Raw genomic sequence first — 19,261 nt, 5'->3', positions numbered from 1 at the left:
TAGTAAAGAGGCGAAAGCCTAAAAAATAATAAAACACTAATTTTCAAACCTCCAAACATAAACATGTATAATTCGCTGCTGTCAAGATGCGCTTTTAATAAAACGTGTCCGTCTATTCAGAAGAAATGCGCAATTTTTTTAATTAATTGGTGCTACATGACTGGAGAAAACTGTAGCATTCCCTTTTGCTTCAACACCCATAATATATTTTATTTTGGTGCCACCCCTCTGTTGATCGGAATGGAATATCTTTGGGGGGATACAAAAATGAAGTTTAAACTGTAATTTTAAAGAACCAATATTATGCTCATTGAAAAGTTCATAATTTTATTTTTGGGGTGTCCTAGAATACACAGTATTACATCTATAGTAACTATGGCGTCGGTATTGGAAGTCGATACAATGTTTTTCCCCCTTGCAGAAGAAAAACTGTCTCCTTGACAGCAAAATCATAGCTGTTTTTTGAGAACGGGCTAAAGCAGCCAGCAGGCGGGCATTATGCAAATGTGTAATATGGTGAAGTAGCCAAGTCAGGGCCGTAACCACCATGGACATTGAGGAGCACACGTCCCCTCCAATAATTAGAAATGGCCCATTTAATTCACACCAAAATTCAAGTCACTACCCACTCTACTGCCAGTGAGATCTATGCTGCGACCAGATCAAGTCAGGTGAATTGAACTTGATAAGCGGATCAGTCCAGTTTGTGAACAAATTATTCAGTCTGCTTTTTTTTTATATATATAAATAAATTTGGTTACATGTTTCAGTGAAAAGGTCCAATTCAAAAGACCTTTTCATTTATGAATCAGACATTGAAATTTGTTTTGAAAGTTAAAAGCCTCCCCCATTCATTGTAATTGAATGGAAAAGAACGCCCAGAACAATTCTTTGAAATATCTTCTGTGACCCACAACAGTAAAGTCATATAGATTTGGAACGACATGAGGGTGAGTAAATAATTCAGAATTTTAGGTTTTGTGAAAACCTTTACATTCCTCAAATATGCAAAGAAACCACACTGACATCATGCAACCGCACAGTCGATAAACATTTGTAGTATAGCCATAAGGTTACGACTTGAACATATTCACCCACAGCCCTCAGTCATTACATGGACTGAACAAATGAAACAGTGTTTTAGGAATGAAGTCCATTATTTATATACATATCAGGTTCAGATTAAAAGGATATTAAATCTCTAGGTGCTCTGTGTTCAAGTGTGAGATGAGCAGCAAAGTCATCTGTCACATGATTGGGGTCGCCACCAGGCAAAGCTGCACAGATTGGGCAAATCTGAAACAGAGAGAGAAAATCCTTACAAATTAGAGTTGTGGAATATTTTCGTTTTTACGATGCTGATTACGATTCTGCATTGATGCATAAAAACAAAAGAATAGATACATTTTTTATTTATTAAATAGGCCTATCATACATATTAACAAACTGTTTATTGTGTATATATATATATATATATATATATATATATATATATATATATATATATTTAAAAAAAAAACTCTTATTAAAGGCTATATTAATAAAAATGTTGCATATTTCCTTTATAAGCAAAGCACTTTGTTATTACAAAAAGAACATGCATGAATGAGAAAAAGTGTGGGACGTGCTTGATGTTTAACAGAGTTATATGGGGCAATAAAAAGATTTCAATGTGCTACTCGTGCTGACTGACACCCCGGAAGCGCGTGCACAGAAAGATAGCCTATGTGCATTACCTTTATTGCAAATAGAGGTACAAAGCATCAAAACATAGTTGAGCCTGATACTTAAAACTATCTGTCAGATTAGCTGTATTTTGCATTAAAAGCACATGAATGATTAGTTCAGGAATGTGAAGTTTTCTCTCAGTGGTTGATGAAAATTCACATCATGTTTTGTTAGTTTTGGTGTGAATTCCTGCAGGTGATTTGTGTTTGCTATCAAACCATGGATAATAAAGGTCTTGAGAAAGCTTGAAAATGTTGTACAACAGTCATCATGGGACAAAACGGTAAATAAATTGAATAACAGCAGCTTCACACCATGTCCAAACCAGACTCGCAACAGCTATACATGACACCTTTTTTTTTTGCAATGTCACGGCTGGCAACAACAAGACAAATGGTTTGCTATTTTCAGTGCGCTTGCAGCGAGAGCCCGCCCACACGCTCGTTTGATTGGCTGTGATTGTGATTGATTTTGTTTAATCTTTTAGCCTCGTCGCGTCTAGTGTGGACAGGAAATTTGCTTGTCACTGGAATCTTATTGCATCGCGTTTAGTTAGGACACGGTGTCACATGACCTAAACATTTCAACAAAGACAGCATGTGTACTCACCACCTCTGTAGAGGTCTCTGCATGCTCTGAGGTCACGTGCTCCTGTAGAGATGTTTCCGTGTAGCCCATTTTACCACAGTAAGGACAAGTAAACGACTGAGGCTGCTCTACTGAGAATGCCTCCCCCCCATAATACAAGTCTGTAGAAAGGTCAGATAAAGGTCAAAAACATTTCAATCAGCATCACTTATTACCAAGACTTAGTTAGGATGGTGTTGACATTCTGTAATGTTTTAAACATTAATTGAACAAGGTAACAATTATGTGATAGAGTAAAAAGCATGGTGTTATTTGACATTACTGCTTACCAAAGTCTACCCTGGTTAGTATGCACTGCATTGGGTGCTCCGTGGTGTGTCTAGTTGTCGTGGCTCCACTTTCGTAGCAAGATGCACAAAGGTCGTAGTCGTAGCAAATTAAACACTTGTATCGGCGCCCTCTGAAGTTCCCTTTTAAACACGCATCACAGCTCACACCTGTGGGAGAACACAGAGGCATTTAACTCAAAACAACAGCAGAAGACCCTCTGAAGACCCCGATCACATTTAGCACAGGATTCGCCTGGTTAGCTTCAATCCATTATAAAACAAACACAACATCAGCACTTCACATGACTCGCAGAACACTTATTCAAAACAGCTCCGTGTGTGTTTTGTCTTGTGCAAAGCAGGAGGAAATTATCTCACAGCTCTGACCACTGAATTGTTCGACATTTGGACGGCAGACTAAGAGAGTTCAATTTACACTGTCAAAACAAATGTTTAAGGACATGGCACATATTAACCATCTCTCTTTGAGGGAGCAATAATCCACAATAGGATTATTATCAATATTAACACATATTTTGTTAATTTACCAACATTGTGAAAATCATGACATTGTGAATAGTGACATTAATATTTAATATATCTTAGTAGATTTAAACGTCAAGGTAAAGCCAGGGACACACCAAGCGGACGGTTTGCCGTCGGGCAACATCGGGCCGTTTTTGAGCACCGGCCGACGTAGTTTTTTTCCGCACCGTTGGTTCCAGTCGGGACGCCGTCTGGGGTTTTTTTTCAGCATGTTGAATTGGCGTCAGGCCGTTGGTGAGAGAGAACTCTGATTGGCTGTTCAGTTTAGCGAACGAGTCAGTGCACGAGAATGAGAGCAAAAGTGATGAAAGTGAGCAAAGAAGTCATGACAGCACAGCCAGAAGGCTATTCTATTTTTACATCATCTTACCCGTGCATTCCACTGCGCGAATATTTTCATAATATACATCTGCACCTGTATATGATCCTTAATTCTTTGCCCTGGTATTTCATGTGACTGGCACTCTCCCTGTGTTTAATCAAGCTCTCATTCTTCAAATGTGTGGATTAGAGATGCAGATTATACGCGGCTCAGGGAGACCAAGTAATAAAAAATAACATTTCAATTAATTGCAGGTTGGTTGCGTTTGGATGAGAGATAAATCATTATAAGTGGTCATTATATAAAACACAAAGGAAAAAAAAACTATGAGAAATTGCTTAACTTACTATCATTAACTAAAAATATACAGATATCATTCTGATAAAAGAGTGCAGTGAAAGGGATTGATTGACGGCTAATATTAACCAACCTAAAATCTGCTTGAAAGTTTAATGAATGTTACGTGACAGCTCACAGCAAGCACATACTGTGCAGTAAGTAGCGAACGTTTGTAGAGAAAAAAAAAACAGGTCGCACCTATAACCGTCGGTCTCACGGTTATATGCTAACCGTCACACCCCTAATCCCAACATTAAGAAAGCGTGGATGAACTAGACACTGTTTGTTTGTTCGATTCATTTTACTGCAGATTCGTTTTTAAACAAGACAGAGCTCGACACAGGCTTTTCAGAGAGACTGAAAATAAAAGATGCAGTGCCGCCAACTAGGGCTGGGCGATAAAACGATAACGATAATTATCGCGATACAGCCTAATTTTTCTCGATAAAACGATATCAAGAGTTCGATAAATGTTCGATAATGTTTATGCGCCAAAAGCGGAACGAAACTCATTTGAACCGCGCGCCACACGGACCATTTATCCGCTCAGCTCAAAGTCCAAACCGCAGCGCGAGCCATAAGCCGTTTCTCAATATGCGTTCTTGTCTGTACTTGTGTTCTTGTGGACTTGTGAAACGTCATCAGTCGCTGCCCAAGTACTGTTCCAATTCAAAGTTCACATCTAGCCAAGTCCAGTTCAAATCCCCGGATGTGTTCTTGATCCGCCCCTTTTACCGAGGATGCATCGAGAGGTGACTTGTGCGGACTTGAGACAGCCAGGTATCCCAGAATGCATCTCACACCAACCAGCAAGCGTCAATAGCAGAGGAGAAACCCCGCGTAATTTAAAAATACTGCTGTAATTGTGTCACGAAATGTAGTTTTAAGAGTATTTCAGGCGAGAATGTAGTTGTTTAAAGCTCAAATCTTTGGTTTATTTATAAAGATAGCGCCTATTTGCAAATTTGATCTGACGTTTTCGGAGTTGTGAGAACCAGGCAATCGGACGCTCGGCGCTCATGTACCCCGCCGAGAACAGCCTTTCCTCGGCTAGTGCAGCTGACTTGCCGCTGGCTCGGATGTCTCTAGTGGTTTAACATGAGATAAATTGTCTTGTGTATATCTAACGGACGATTTATTTATTTATTTATTTATTTATTTTGTCTCATTAATATATAATTTGTTCCCTGGCAAAACGTTAAGCTGAGGGCAAAGTGAAGTTTCATAGCTTTATTTAGTCTATTTAACTTTAACGTTGTAGCCTAGAGAGCGGACTTATGTTTGACTGAATCATTTGCTTTATTATTGTATAGCTTCTTATACCTTTTAGGCTATTTATACTTTTATAATGGCTATTATTGATCATTAAAACTGACATTTAACAAAAAAAGGTTGTCATTTTATTTTATATATTTAAAACATAAAATATTTTATTATACATGTTGCCTATATTCTCTTCACTGTATGTACATAATATAATAAAATAAAATGACACAACCCTGTCTCTTTTTGCTAAATGTTAGTTTTAATGATCAATATTATAATGTTTTTTATTTATCATATTTTTAAAATGAAAACAAAAAGAGTCAGGATTGTGTTTTATATTTCGTGTTGTTATAAATATGCAGTGAAGATAATCAATTGCGTTGCCTGAACCATTATGTTTAAGATTTTTTTTTAAATAAAAATGAAAAGAGGCAGTGGTGGTTAACATATTTTGTTTTATTTGTAGCCTAGATATACATAAAGAGATAACCGGAGTAACCAGAGCGAGCTGAGTGACACTATCAAGTACGCCGCTGTTCCATTTGCAGAATTATCGGACTTGCGTCCTCTCGTCCTCGGGAGTTCGTTCTCCTGAGTCGAACTTGTCAAGTCCGAACTACCAAGGACTCAAGTCCGAACTTTGCGTACTTGGTATTGAGAAACGGCTATAGACAGTATAGGCGCGAGCTCACTAGAGCAGATGCGTTTACTCTGATTGCTCTCGTCACGAGATCCAGTGAGAAGCGCTTGAATTCAGCGAAGAACACACGCCTCCGTGATTTAAACCAGTTTAAAGGCAGATGAAACAGCGCTGACAAACAGGAGAAACACTGTGCGCAACGATACAGTCAGAAGGCTTTTCCGTCTACAAATTCCCATCATTTACCATGGATTTACTGTAACGTTAGCCTAGTAATAATAACTGCACCATGAAATGTGGGATATACATATTGAATTGTATTATATTATGTAGACAATGTATTAAAGGACTAATGCTAACGGAATATAATTACAGTATTTAATAATGTATTTGGGCTACTTCTTTTCATACAAATACCATAGAAACCATAAAGTTACATTTTGCCATGATAGTGAGGTGCTACAGGCTATGCCTGGTTTCATCTGTGGTTATCGTGATCTAAGTGCATGATACTGGATGACCAATGGTTAAGTTTAATAAAACTCAAACAGTCAGAATATTACATTTTACCAAATAAAAATTAACACATGCAGAAACTAAGAAATTAATTGTCCAATAAAGATATTTATTTTGTTAAGGAAAAATGACAAATGTTTGAATGTTCTACCTCAGATTTGTGAAATGTTCACCAGTTTGGCAAGTGTTTGTCCTGATATGTTCTGACAATAAAGAGTAGTTTAAAACCACAATTAACGCTCTGGTTTCTAGAACTTTCACTTAGGAGCAAAAATCTGCCTTTAAACTTGAAAGAAATAAAGATTTGACATTTATCGTGATAATTATCGATATCGACTGATATAAAAAAAATTATCGTGATTTTTTTTTTGGCCATATCGCCCAGCCCTACCGCCAACTATATTGGATCTTACAGTATTATTGCAAAACCCTGTGAGTAACAACGTTTTTAAATTGCTTTGTCTGAAACAGATCGTTATATGTTCAGAGTGTTTATACTGTAGTGCTAGTGCCGCAGTCAAACTGAATGTGATTTGCTGTTCTTTCCTTTGATTAAGCATTTATGGGGTTAATGCGTTGGATTATCGTATACAGAAGAAAGCACGTAGAGAACGCTGCTTTTGTTATTGTTTGATAGAAGTACAATTCGCTGCGATTCCTGTATAAAAGCCTCAATGAGCGACATCTTCTGTTTTATCATCAATAAGACATTGAAACGAGTCGTATTTTATTTAAAACACAACACTCCAAATGACAATGTATATGCAAGTTGTATACACAAGTCATCCTGGTCAACAATAACTGTGGTAAGTACTTAAACTCTTTGCCACAACCAAGATTTATAAAGCATATGTAATAATAAGCATAAATGTTTCACATTGTTGGCAAATAAATCAACTAACAAGATATTTTTCAACATCCAAAGTTTTCAAACCAATTTCACAAGTGTAATAGTGGGAAAGTTGAAAAATTAATGTAATTAGCCAATCATAGCAGTAGGCGTTTATTTCCAAGTCTTGAATGTGGCATGCCTATCAAAACAGTGTTTCAAAGAGAGGGTCAAAAACAGGATTAAAAAACAGCCTCAAAGAATATTAAATTATATATATATATATATATATATATATATATATATATATATATATATATAAATAAAAATGCAGTTCATGGCCCCTTTAATAAAAAGCATGCCTTACATTATTTTTCTTACATTTGTGCTGTATTTTACCGATATCTTTAAACATTCTCAATCTATTTGCCAATGGATGTTTGGTTGAAATAATGTTTCTTTCTGATTGAATATGTATTTACCTAGGCTATATATAAAAAAAAGTCAGTCAAAAGGTTAAAAAAACATTAAGATACTTAAGTATATCATCCAGTCCTGCACACAGTAAAGCAGATATTTACCATGTACTTGGTGATAAAACTGATCCAGTGTTGGTCTTGTTAAACCTCAGGATTTAAACAGCTGGAACAACATCAGCGTAATGCTGTAGAGCTGATCATGGTTCAGATAATCAGTCACTGAAAAACTCACTGTCTTGTTCTGACCATTATCAACAGCAGTGAAGAGGAAACCAGACTGCTGCTAAACAAATATTTCCATCAGACATGAACCTACTTCAATTAATTATAGCAAAATGAAAAGAACATCTCTATTTAAATCATCAACACAATGTTCAAAATGACTGTGGACCCAGAAGAAACGGCAAAGCAACAATTAATATTTCTGTAACCAAGAGCGAGACAGTAAAAGACTAAACTCCAGATTTAGATTAGTCTCCAGTGTTGACAGGGAAAAGCCTCTTAAGTGTTTCATGAGGTAATGTCATACTGCATGTTTGCAAGTGAGTTGCATCCCAATTTGCATACTTTTACTATACACATTAGCCATGTTTCCACTGTCGGGTCAAAACCGAACATACTAATGCGTGCCAGGGCCAGTCGTGTTTCCACTGTCAGTTCTGGGGCTTGATCGGGGCTTCCTCTGGGCCAACGGCCAGGGGGTTTTGCCCTTGGTCCAAAGCAGGTCAACTGGGGTTTAAGGAGTGGTCATGAACAGAGGCAGAGTTTCCCTGAGTCAGGATAGGGTCAACACCGCTGCTCAGTTCCCATGTTATTATTATCAGGCCACCAGATAACCTCAACATTTAAAATTTTATCTCAAAACTCACTTTCAGACACCAGCAAGTGAAACTTCCTTTCGATCCGATGGGGATTCAGATCACTGTATGAGGCAGATATATATTTTTATGCAATGCTACTTATGCTAACCATCCAACAGCTCAATGCTCAAGCTATTCAAGTCTTACGCACACAACTCCTAAAGCCTCATTCAGGCTGTCATTCCAAATACAATTTTTGTGGATATCCGATTAAAATCAAAATCAAAATACGATCAGATTTAGCAAGTGTGCACAGAAAAAAAAGAAATACACTAATTTTTACCCGATTTGCTTCAAACTTTATGTGTCTAATGTAGACCCACAGCAGATGTAGGCTAGACCTGTGAAAGGATTATTGATATCTTAGATACTAAAGTTCTAATAATTTAGTAAATTATATTCCTCACCGTCACATACCTAGTATATTTTTTTATAGATGCAATAGGCCTACCTGACTTTGAACACAAGAGGGCAGTATAGCACTATGAATGACAATTTATTTATTTTTTGGACTAAAAAAATATTCTGGATGTTTTTTAACTTAAACAATTATTAAATTGAAAAAAAAAAAAGAATAAAATGGGTTTAGTTCTGATATTTGTATAATTTTATATAGAAATAAATGGTGTATAATTACATTTTTAGAAGATAGGAGGTTTTTAGTGTTTCCTTTTTTTACATTACTTTAATCCCTCGCCATAGCAAAACCGTTTGAAATATTTATTATCTGTTTACAATTTAGCATCTTTAATGTATTTTCATCATGTTGAAAAAGTTTGGTGGGAATAAAATAAACCACTTAAAGAGGAGTGGGTAAAAATTCAGAGGCTGATTTTGCAAAGAAATCCACATTCAAACCAAAATATCTGACTTCCTGTTGCTCGGAGCTAATTACTGTAAATTAGAAAATTGTCCGGCTCGATGAGACCAATATGTGTACTGATTTTTGTGACTGTACATAAAATTAACCCCCTCACTTTTGTCAAAAGCATTTAGAAAGTGACACTTCCTGCTGCCAGTTGGTGGCGCTATAACTTTGACTCACAATAGTTACATACATGTGATCGGCCTCTTACCACGAACACACTGCTGAAGTTTCATCAAGATCAGTTATGCAGAAGTTATGCAGAAGTTATAACACTTCGTTTTTATCTTTTCTCGCCATAAATTCGTTTCCTCGCCACGGCCAAACCGTTCGAGATATCAAAAATCCGTCCGCAATTTAGCATCCTCAATGTCTTGACTTAATGCTGACCGAGTTTGGTAGAAATTGAAAGAATTGCCTAGGAGGACTTTTTAAAATACCAGAGCAAGCGTTCTCCAAACAACCCATAATAGCCGACTTCCTGTTGGGCTGGCGTAAAACTTGACCAAGGGAAAGTTGTTCATGTTGGGCCCTAAAAAAAACCACACATGAAATGCAATTTTTACAAATCCTTTTCGAAACCAGTGGAGACGACAGCACAGAATAAAGCCACGCATGCCAGCCTCTTACATTTCTGCCTCTGCCTCAAAGGCCCCGATATACTTCAAACTAGGGCTGTCACGATGTTAGATTTTTCACACCACGGTTATTGTGGCCAAAAGAATTCACGATATCGATATATCGTGATATCTATAGAATCTATGGGGGGGGGGGGGGGGTTATATAGTTTTTCTTTTTTACCCAACAAACATAAGGATACTGATAAACACAAGGCACATGCATTTTTACTTCTTGCGTACTCAATCTATGGCAAATTTTTGTGAAGGAAGACAAGCATGTGAAGTTTATCTGGTTTCAAACTGAAGCCAAACACTGTCTGAAGGTTTCCTGAAGAACTGAAAAGCTCTTAAACCTGTTGTTGCACTGGCGCCAATAAAGTCATGCAGATAGCAGATTTGAATAAAAAAATCAAGTGCAAATACAAATACAAAAATAAGATGAGTAAAGAAAACGGGGTTCTTAATTTTAATAATCACCCTTTATTAAATATATGAACACAGAAACCCCCTGTTAACAGTTAATGTCACGTTTCCCATTCCATGATGACTAGTAAAATAATAGCCGCGTCGTGTCTATGACAACTCGAGGTATTGCACACCGGACACGCACTTTCTCAGTTTATGGCCAGCAATATCATTATGTTTAAGGACATTATGGAATTGAGATAATGTCTGTACTATGTTATGATTATACTGTACAATTAAATACAATAGTTGCTGAGTCTGTGATCTGAACACTTTTTTCTGCGCTCTGTGTCGCGGAAAGATTTTGAACACACTCCTGAGCCGTTGCTGGGCGCCGCGGACAGACGCCGAATAGAACCGCGCTGCGCTTCTCGTCCGGTGTGCGACCACCTCTAAGGTGCTGTTTTCTTTGAAGCCGAAGAACTCTGCATGTTGTTAATACTGGCGAGCTCAGCTTACTTTTTTCGGGTGTGGACAGAGTGTTTCACTCCAGCTGCGCGGGCGCGGACGAGCGCTGCGTCTAGAAAACGCCAATATCGCCAATACCGGTATTGTATTGCTCTAAATTAACACAATGTCGATATTTCATGCTTTGAATATCACGATTATCGTCAATACCGGTATATTGCGACACCCCTACTTCAAACGAAATCAAAGAATGAATTGCTGGATTTTGAGCAAAATCAGGCCAAAACTAAGTTTGTTTGGAGTTCGTTGAGGGAGTATGAAACAGCTTAGCGAAAAAGTTAGCTACGGCTGGTAAACAACTTTGTACTACCATTGGTCCGTGGCGATTATGTAATAGGTAGGTGTGTGCAGAGGCTCTGCCTTCTTTCACACATGAAATTCTTTTCTAGTTAATTTCTGGTTAATTTCTACTGTTCAGTCCGTCGAGGTCAGATGTTCGCGAGTGAAAACATTAACACACTGGAGAGTTGCTTTATAGTAGAAAATTAAGTTGTTCTTCTGATGAAATTAGACACTGACAGTTTTTCATGTTTACGGTAATGTCAAATAAACGTGACGACTTTACTAGAATGCCAAATTGCAGAGCTGGTGCAAACATATCCACGTTGTTATGATCAGATGGTTTTCTTAATTTTATTGTGCGTTTATTTTGTTATTGAGATATTTACATATTCATCTAAACACTGCTCTCAGAAGTGTGGGCAGCATCAAATGTTCACTAACAGTATATCGCTGGTCACGTATTTCGAACTTCGTTTTACTGAGTACATCGGTGCCTTAAGACACAGTAGTCCAGTGCGGCAGCTACACATCGTCATGTTGCAAATAAGACAACATCTGTATTGCAAACCCCTCCACCAACGCAATGTCATTGGCACAGAAACCAATGCAGATATTCTTTAAGACTGATTAGTCAATTACAGTATGTGAATTAGGATGCAGCCTTAAGTCTTTCAGAATCCACATGAGAACTGAGACGAACACAAAGCAGACAAAAGCTTCCGACAATAATCTACACACAGAAACTGCCGTGGTAATGTACCGCTGGGAGGAATTAGCACAAGGAATTAATTCCAGATTCAAATAATGAAATGTTTGCTTGTAAAATTAAATCAAATAGCCTCCTAGTTACTGAGAGGAAATATGTAGCCTAACACATTTTCAATGTTCAGTACTGTCCACATTTTTAGTTTTATATTGTGGTCTCACATATCTTTGGGTTAAAACTGAGGTTTGGTGAGTTGTAACTAGCATTTCTCTTTATGACCAGCCAAATGACCTCTGCGGCCTATTCACAGCAGAGTCCTGCAAACAAACCAAACAACACATTCAAACTAAACCACAAGAGGAAGATCTCCATTTGCTTCAACTAAAAAATGTGGAATGGATGTGTCATTACATTTTCCAACTAGTCTTTAAGGATTTGGGTTTCAGTTTGCATCTCTAGCCTATGTCTTTTTATGATTGACAACATCAAAGTAACAAACAATAACGCATGCTAGTGGTTCTCAACATTTCCGACTCAAATGGTAAATCAAGAAAACAAGCGATGCAAACCAGAAGACTAACCCTATTGAGCTATATAACAATGATTAATTTTCTGTTGAGTGATATCCAAATGTATCTCACCTGTCTAATAAAAAACATAATATATTTAATTGTCTTTGGGGAGTCCATGGTTTCTACAAAAGTTGAGGGAAATGCGGATATGACATCACTGACAGGCGACGTACGGACACGGTCAGTGTCCTGGTTAAAATTGCTGATTTCTTTGGATTTAAACACTCTTGGAAACGTTTGGGATAATGTAAGTACACAAGTCAACAAAACGTACAACAATGTTCTAGTGATTTCTGGATATTTTAATCATTAATTGATCCTATGAACATTATCTGTAATGTTTATGACCTTTTCGAGCAGGACAAGCGATATTTAGAAATCGTTAAGATAGGCGTGTCTATGGCACACTGCCAACACATGTAAAGATTTTCTTTATGCACGCAATTATGCAGGAAATATTAAGCATGAACATTTATTTGGGATTATTAGAAGAAATTGATTCGAATTTACATCAAATACGACAATACATACAATTGTTACATAATGGTAGACACGAAGCTCACGGAAACGATGAATGCTTAGAATAATCTGTAATAAGAGCACATAGGAGATACTGAGGAGAAACACCACTAACATTAACAAGAACAGACCAGGAATGCAGGAAAACACAGGGTATATATACACAGGGACTAACAAGTTAACTAAATGAGGCGCCAGGTGAACTAAATGACTAATCAGAAACACTGGGAAACTGGGTCAGAGAAAAAAACACTATAAAGCATAAATATGACAGTACGTTCCCTCCCAGAAAGGCGTAAATAGTCCATCTGAGGAGGGAGGGAAACAGGAAATGCTGGAGACTCAGGAAACACTGGAGATACAGGGGCACTGGGAATATTTTTTTCCAAAAAAGTCAATTAAATCCTCATCAAAAATGTCCTTAAGTTTCTCAAGATATCCACCAGAGGGCTTCACCACCGCATCCACCGTGACAAGGTTGTGGGTGGGGCTTCCCTCCAAGCCGACAAACTCCACTAACCCTCTGCGATCTGCGGTGTTGCTGGCTCGCGCACCTGGTCATATGCTAGTTGTGGTACAGGCTTCGGGGCGATGACTTCTTTCAGCCTCTTCCTTGGTTCGGGCTAGTCCATCTACACAGTCTGCAGGGGGCACATGCAACATCTCCATCGAGTCGCTTGTTGGTGGTGGATAGCTGGCCTCTGCCGATGCTGGAGTGGGGCTGGTGACAAGCCATCCTCCGCAGGGCCGATTGTGAATGGTGAGTTGTTATTCACAAGCACCCACTCTACGAATGCGGCAAAATCCTCTTTAGGACCGTCCGCTGGAAGGCGTGCCTTGGAACGCTCACTCAGGCTGGTGATGTAAAACACACCTGTCTCCCTTCTCCAGACACAGTAACTGTACAGAGGGAAGGTCCATGGTGACGGAGGAGAAAAACAAATAAAAAGAAAACGCAGCAAAATAAACACTGTTATGGTCCGTTCTTCTGTCACGTAATGGTAGTCACGAAGCTCATGAAGATGATGAATGTTTAGAATAATCTTTAATAAGAACACACAGGAGATACTGAGGAGAAACACCACTAACATTAATGAAAACGGACCAGGAATGCAGGAGAAAACAGTGTACAGGGCTCGAATTTCGGCACGGGATTGCGGGTATTGTGCGTTACATAATTTTAATAATTTCCGCAGGTCTCCCCACTTATAATGCGGAAAATTCCCCCGCAAACACTGATTCACTTTAGCATGTAGATTGTATGAGTAAATTAATCCACACAGATTATTAAATCAAATCAATCGTTTTAAAACTTTCTGCGAGATGCAATTTCACAAACAGTGTGAGTGATTCAGCGGTGCTGCGTCTTCTCTCTCTCGTATCTCAAATTGGCTTTTCTCTTTATTTGTATCTTTATTATTTTGTATAAATTTTTGCTACTTTTTTCAATTTAAATCAAAGATTGAAATCAAGCTTCCTTGTGTTGTGTAAACTCTTAACAACAAAATTACCCCATTGTAAAAACGCAATGAGTGAGCAAACATTTAGGTGAGATAAATGTAATAATAAAACTGTCTAAAAATATATATTCCAAAACGAAATTCAGGCCCTGGTGTATAGAGCAGTGTTTCCCACAGGATTTTGTGAAACTGTGGTGGGTTGAAGCCACTCTGGGCTGAAGAATTTTTTAAGTTAAATTCATCAATCTAGTGCACTTTGAGAGTTCAAAATTAAGAGCTCCAACCCATATTCAGTGTGCAAACTGAATAAAGAAAAAAAGTCTGTGCATTGACTTGTACCTAAACTTTAAATGGCACTCAAACCTCTTTTTAGTTGTAATATAGTGTCATAGTCTACATTAAACTACAGAATAATAATAATGATGTTATAATATTATTCCTATGACAGTAATAGCCACATATTGTAAAACAAATGCACAATAAAACTTTCATAATTAGTTTTGTCCTAATTACTATACTTGAAAGAGATGCAACACGTGAGCTTTTCTTTTGAGGGAAACAAGTTTACAAACACGTCTCTCATTACAATTCTAGTGAAATGCTGTAATCGTCAACTATGCAGATGTGAAAATAATGCGTAACTGAGACGGCAGGTGAACTGAATGACTAAACAAACACACTAGGAAACTGGGTCACAGTGAAAAAAACAAAACATAAAATAACTATGACAACAATACACTATTATTAAATTGCACTTTATTATTTTAAAAAGTTTTACCATGCATCATCTTGCTCAGAGCGACAGTATATTCAAGTATAATTATTCAATTAAATGTTATTTGTATATAGCCTATTGTTGAGCTAACCTAATTATTCATTTAGCCAACGTTTAAGTCTTTATCTTTACTGCTTCGAAATACATGCTGTTAACGAAAACACTTGAATAATTTAAAGTTCCTGTGCGAATAAAAACTGTTTTATACAACACAACATAATTACATAACCACAGCGAACTGTACATGATGAATTATGTTGTAGGCGCAAGCCTAAAACTGTATTCAGATTTCAGAAGAATCATTGCAACATTTGTATTATAAATGCTGAGGTGTCTCATCCATCAGCTGCTATTCGCTACTGTATTGAAGATGAACGTAACTTAAAAAGCACGGGAAATTCCCGACAATCAACAAATAACCATTTAAATGTTTAGGATGTTTGCATTGTAAGAATGTACAGGGAGACTTCAAATATAAAAAACACTGCCTCGTTAGGTAATGTTTTCTCATTAAAATCAGATGATTTCCTATTAATTCAATAGAATTTGAGAAAATACCAATATGGCGGAGGAGTGGCTTCACTTTTTATGATGTCATAAGCAATCCAGTCATGAGTGGGTCAGATTGAAGTGTAAAAATGTTTAAGTTTGAAAATAAACAGCCTATTAAGTGAACATCGCAGCACCAAATACTTAACACCGAATACAAAAATTGGAATGGCTACGAAATACTGTTCAGAAACAGAAAGTAGCGCGCTGCTTTGTTTACGATGTTAGCGGGGCAATGGCTGCATTTCTGGCGTGATTTCCCCCCGCCAAACCAGTTCAGCGGAAATCCCGCCCTGCAGCTTGTTTCATTGGTTAAGGTTACAGTGTCGGGCAGGTTTAGGGATCAGTGTTTGGTGTAGGCAATCAGTAAAGTGATTGACATGACCAATGAAATCTTTAGAATCGGCTGCAGGGCAGGATTTCCGCTGAACTGGTTTGGGGAAAAAAAATCAGCGGCACTTGCTGTCAGAGAGTGAATGTGTACTGTATTTTCATTCAGCGCGTCTCCTTCACTCATTGAACCTAACTCCTTCACTTACTTATTTAATTAAGCAATCGCCTTTTAAAGTTTAAATAATCATAATAGGCTGTATTGCTGTTTTTCCATTATCACTCTCGCACAGTATAATGACAGCGGACCTTTCTCAGCCACTCCAGCGATGGACGCAAAAACGATCAAATGGATTTTTGCAAGATAACCGATTGCTGCCAAAACCGATCAATCGGTCGAACTCTAGTTATAATGTCAGAGTTGTGTGGCAGAGGCTGTGCAGTGAGCAGCTCTGTCTCACCTGTTGCCACATCACATTTGATCTAGATGCCATTAAATCACCTAAAATACATCACAGCAACTTACCCTATCAAGCACCACAAAACCTGTCAACTAAGGTTAACAACAGTGCAAAAATAATGTCAAGAACCTTTCTGCACTGTATTGGACACGTTTTCCGAGAGAATCAAAACAGCACCATGGCTGTGAGCTTGAGGGCCTTTCTCCATTCACTTGCTTATTTCCCATTAAAGAGGTTGCAAGTTCAGTTCTCACTCAGAGCAAAATTCAACCTGTGACACTGGTGCCATGACCAAGCTGAAGCACTGTGATGAGCGTGGGGACAGGGTAATGGATCCTAACTAGTTTATCATTTACTTTGCACTGCACAGACAGAACAACCCTCTTGATTCATCTGCCACTATCTCAGGCTCCCATCCCACAAATCCAAATTTTGCTATTTGTGAAATCAATCACATAAGACATCATCTCTTTAGACATTCAATGATCAAAACTCAAAATTGACAGCTCCAACTTTAAATTCTTTCTGATCAAATTAAATTCTGCATTAATGTGCCACGTTGCTACATTTCTAAAGCTCCCAGCGTTCCTGTAGAGCACAGAGTTGCCAAGGTTCAATTCCCAGAGAATGCGAGAATCGATAAAAGATCAGGTATTTTGGGAAAAAAAGCTTTGGGAAAAAAAGCATCTGACAAACCAAACAAGTGTAAGTGGTGTCGTGGTTTCCATAGACATGTTACACTAGTCTCACATGTTTTAGTCTCACTAGACAGACGGCAGAAGGTCTGGACTCCAGTGCAGCTTCATTGGCCAAGGACCGCCCAGAGGCCGTCTGACTGACATGTAAAGCAACCTGGCAGTTCGTTTTGTACTGCGTCATGTTTAGGGGCGTGAAAATGTAAAGTTCATGTCCCTACGATAACAGACTGGCATGCATCTAATAAATGATTCATTCAAGAATAACACTTGCTGCAGAACTTTACTGCAACGGCACTGCAAACTTCACATGCTTTTGAAAGTCCAGCGTTCAGTTGATCCTGATATGCGCTCGTTGTCACAGTTGTAAACACGACGGCTTTCTTCTTCCATGAGGGAGTTTGGCGTCATGATAACCTGACACACGCCTCCTGTAAATACTGTAGAATTCTTGTTTATTTTATTATTTTGTGTAATATACAAATATAATAAATCTGTGTCTTTTCACATTGCTGTTGCTGCCATTATAAAAGTAACAATGTACTATCAAGGCCAAATATGACCCCAGATGGCATCTAAAACAAACACAATGTACACAAAGCTGCGCTCTTGTGAAAAGTCCCGTTATAAGTGGTCTACGCTCTGATATGAATCTCTTTTTGTCATCGTATTTCTAATTTGTTGTTAATGAAAGGATTTGTGCACGAGGATGCAAAACTCACGCTGAACAAAAACTCTGCCGTATTGAGCGGATTCTGACTAGGCTAACTTAAACGCATCTGATTGGTCATTGTGTTCATGCACTCAACAGATATGTCTGTGATTGGCTACATTGTGCAATGCTGCAAAAACGCGTTAGTAAATAGAAACCTTTGACACTCTTTACAGTGCGCTTATACACTCACGGGAGCGTTTCAAAGCAGTCGGCTATCAGCGAGTACCGCTACTGCAGATATTATCACATTAAATGATAAAATAAATCTTTGGCAGGACAAGAAAAACCCTGTCTGATAAATAAGCTTGTTATGATGCCAAAAGTTTACAGATCAGTGAAATTTCACAATTCTTGTTTGTAATTTCCATAGCAAAAACTACCAGCTTAACTAACATAAAACTCCAAACTTTATTAACGACAAATGAACAGTCAGTAATACAATAATCACAAAAAAAAAAAAGTTTTGCAAGCAATAGCACAAATCAACACAACAGAACAAAGAGACAAATTAAATTTTTTTTTTTTTTAAAGTCTAATATTCAGGAATAGAAATTAAATTATCAAATGTAAAAATAACACTGCATAGTCTTTGCTGTATAAATTAAATATAGGTTAATCTTTGTTAAAGCTACAGAAGTTATTCAGTAAAGAGCAGTGTGTGACACTTTGTCTTTTGTTGTTTAATTAAATTAACGACAGAGACAGCAAGCAGTAGGTATTATTAGGCTGGTGTCACTTTAAGAGCGAATGCACAGATCCAATATTATGATACAATATGATTTCCTTCTCAAATTTTTACGTTCAATTAAGACATAACCTACTGTATTTACTAGGATACTCACCAAGAAGGATTTTGAAATAACATTGTGTGTCTTTGTCCGTTCAAGCATCAACTATCATCCGTTTAATTCTGTCAACGCATCTTTCTCGCTGACCCGGGCCATTAGGCAATCCTAATTGTCGAACAACTGAACTCTGTGTCATAGAACATCAGAATAAGTTTGTTTTGACACAAACTTATTTTGTTTTTTCTTATTTTTGTTCCAATGACCTATATGCGAAAGACGATAATTAATAGTTAGGCTTTTTTTCCTGCTTTTTACAGATGGGCTTTGTTTCTATGTGGCTCAAAGATCATTTAGATGATGTGAAATATGGATTCAACTTAATAACACCCCATGTTGAAGCTAAATTTATCCTAAAACTACAAAAAAAAAAAAAAAAAATGGCTACAAAAAAACTGAAAACGTCTTGGCAACTGACATGCGTTAATAACCCAAGGGGACTCCTTAAGTTTGGACTTGTGCAGTCATATCTGAAATGCCTACTGTATTTAA

General features: G+C 37.6%; 1 protein-coding gene across 3 annotated transcripts in view; it reads right to left on the bottom strand.

The window, feature by feature from the left end:
* Window positions 1–19,261, bottom strand: part of kcmf1 (potassium channel modulatory factor 1) — a 28,938-nt gene that overhangs the window by 7,800 nt on the left and 1,877 nt on the right. For all 3 annotated transcript variants that reach the window (XR_013821429.1, XM_079873235.1, XM_079873236.1), the window contains exons 2-4: window positions 2,646–2,813; window positions 2,338–2,477; window positions 1,195–1,296 (exon numbers count right to left, since the gene is read on the bottom strand). Coding sequence is in view for 2 of the 3 variants with exons in the window: in XM_079873235.1 (XP_079729361.1) it covers window positions 1,195–1,296; window positions 2,338–2,477; window positions 2,646–2,813 (410 nt within the window). In the remaining variant the exon portion in view is untranslated. The remainder of the gene's footprint in view (window positions 1–1,194; window positions 1,297–2,337; window positions 2,478–2,645; window positions 2,814–19,261) is intronic.

This window comes from Squalius cephalus (genome assembly GCF_949319135.1).
Source record: "Squalius cephalus genome assembly, chromosome: 5".
Taxonomy (NCBI): domain Eukaryota; kingdom Metazoa; phylum Chordata; class Actinopteri; order Cypriniformes; family Leuciscidae; genus Squalius; species Squalius cephalus.
Note: the sequence above shows the minus strand (reverse complement) of the source record. Positions and strands in the feature narration are given on the sequence as shown.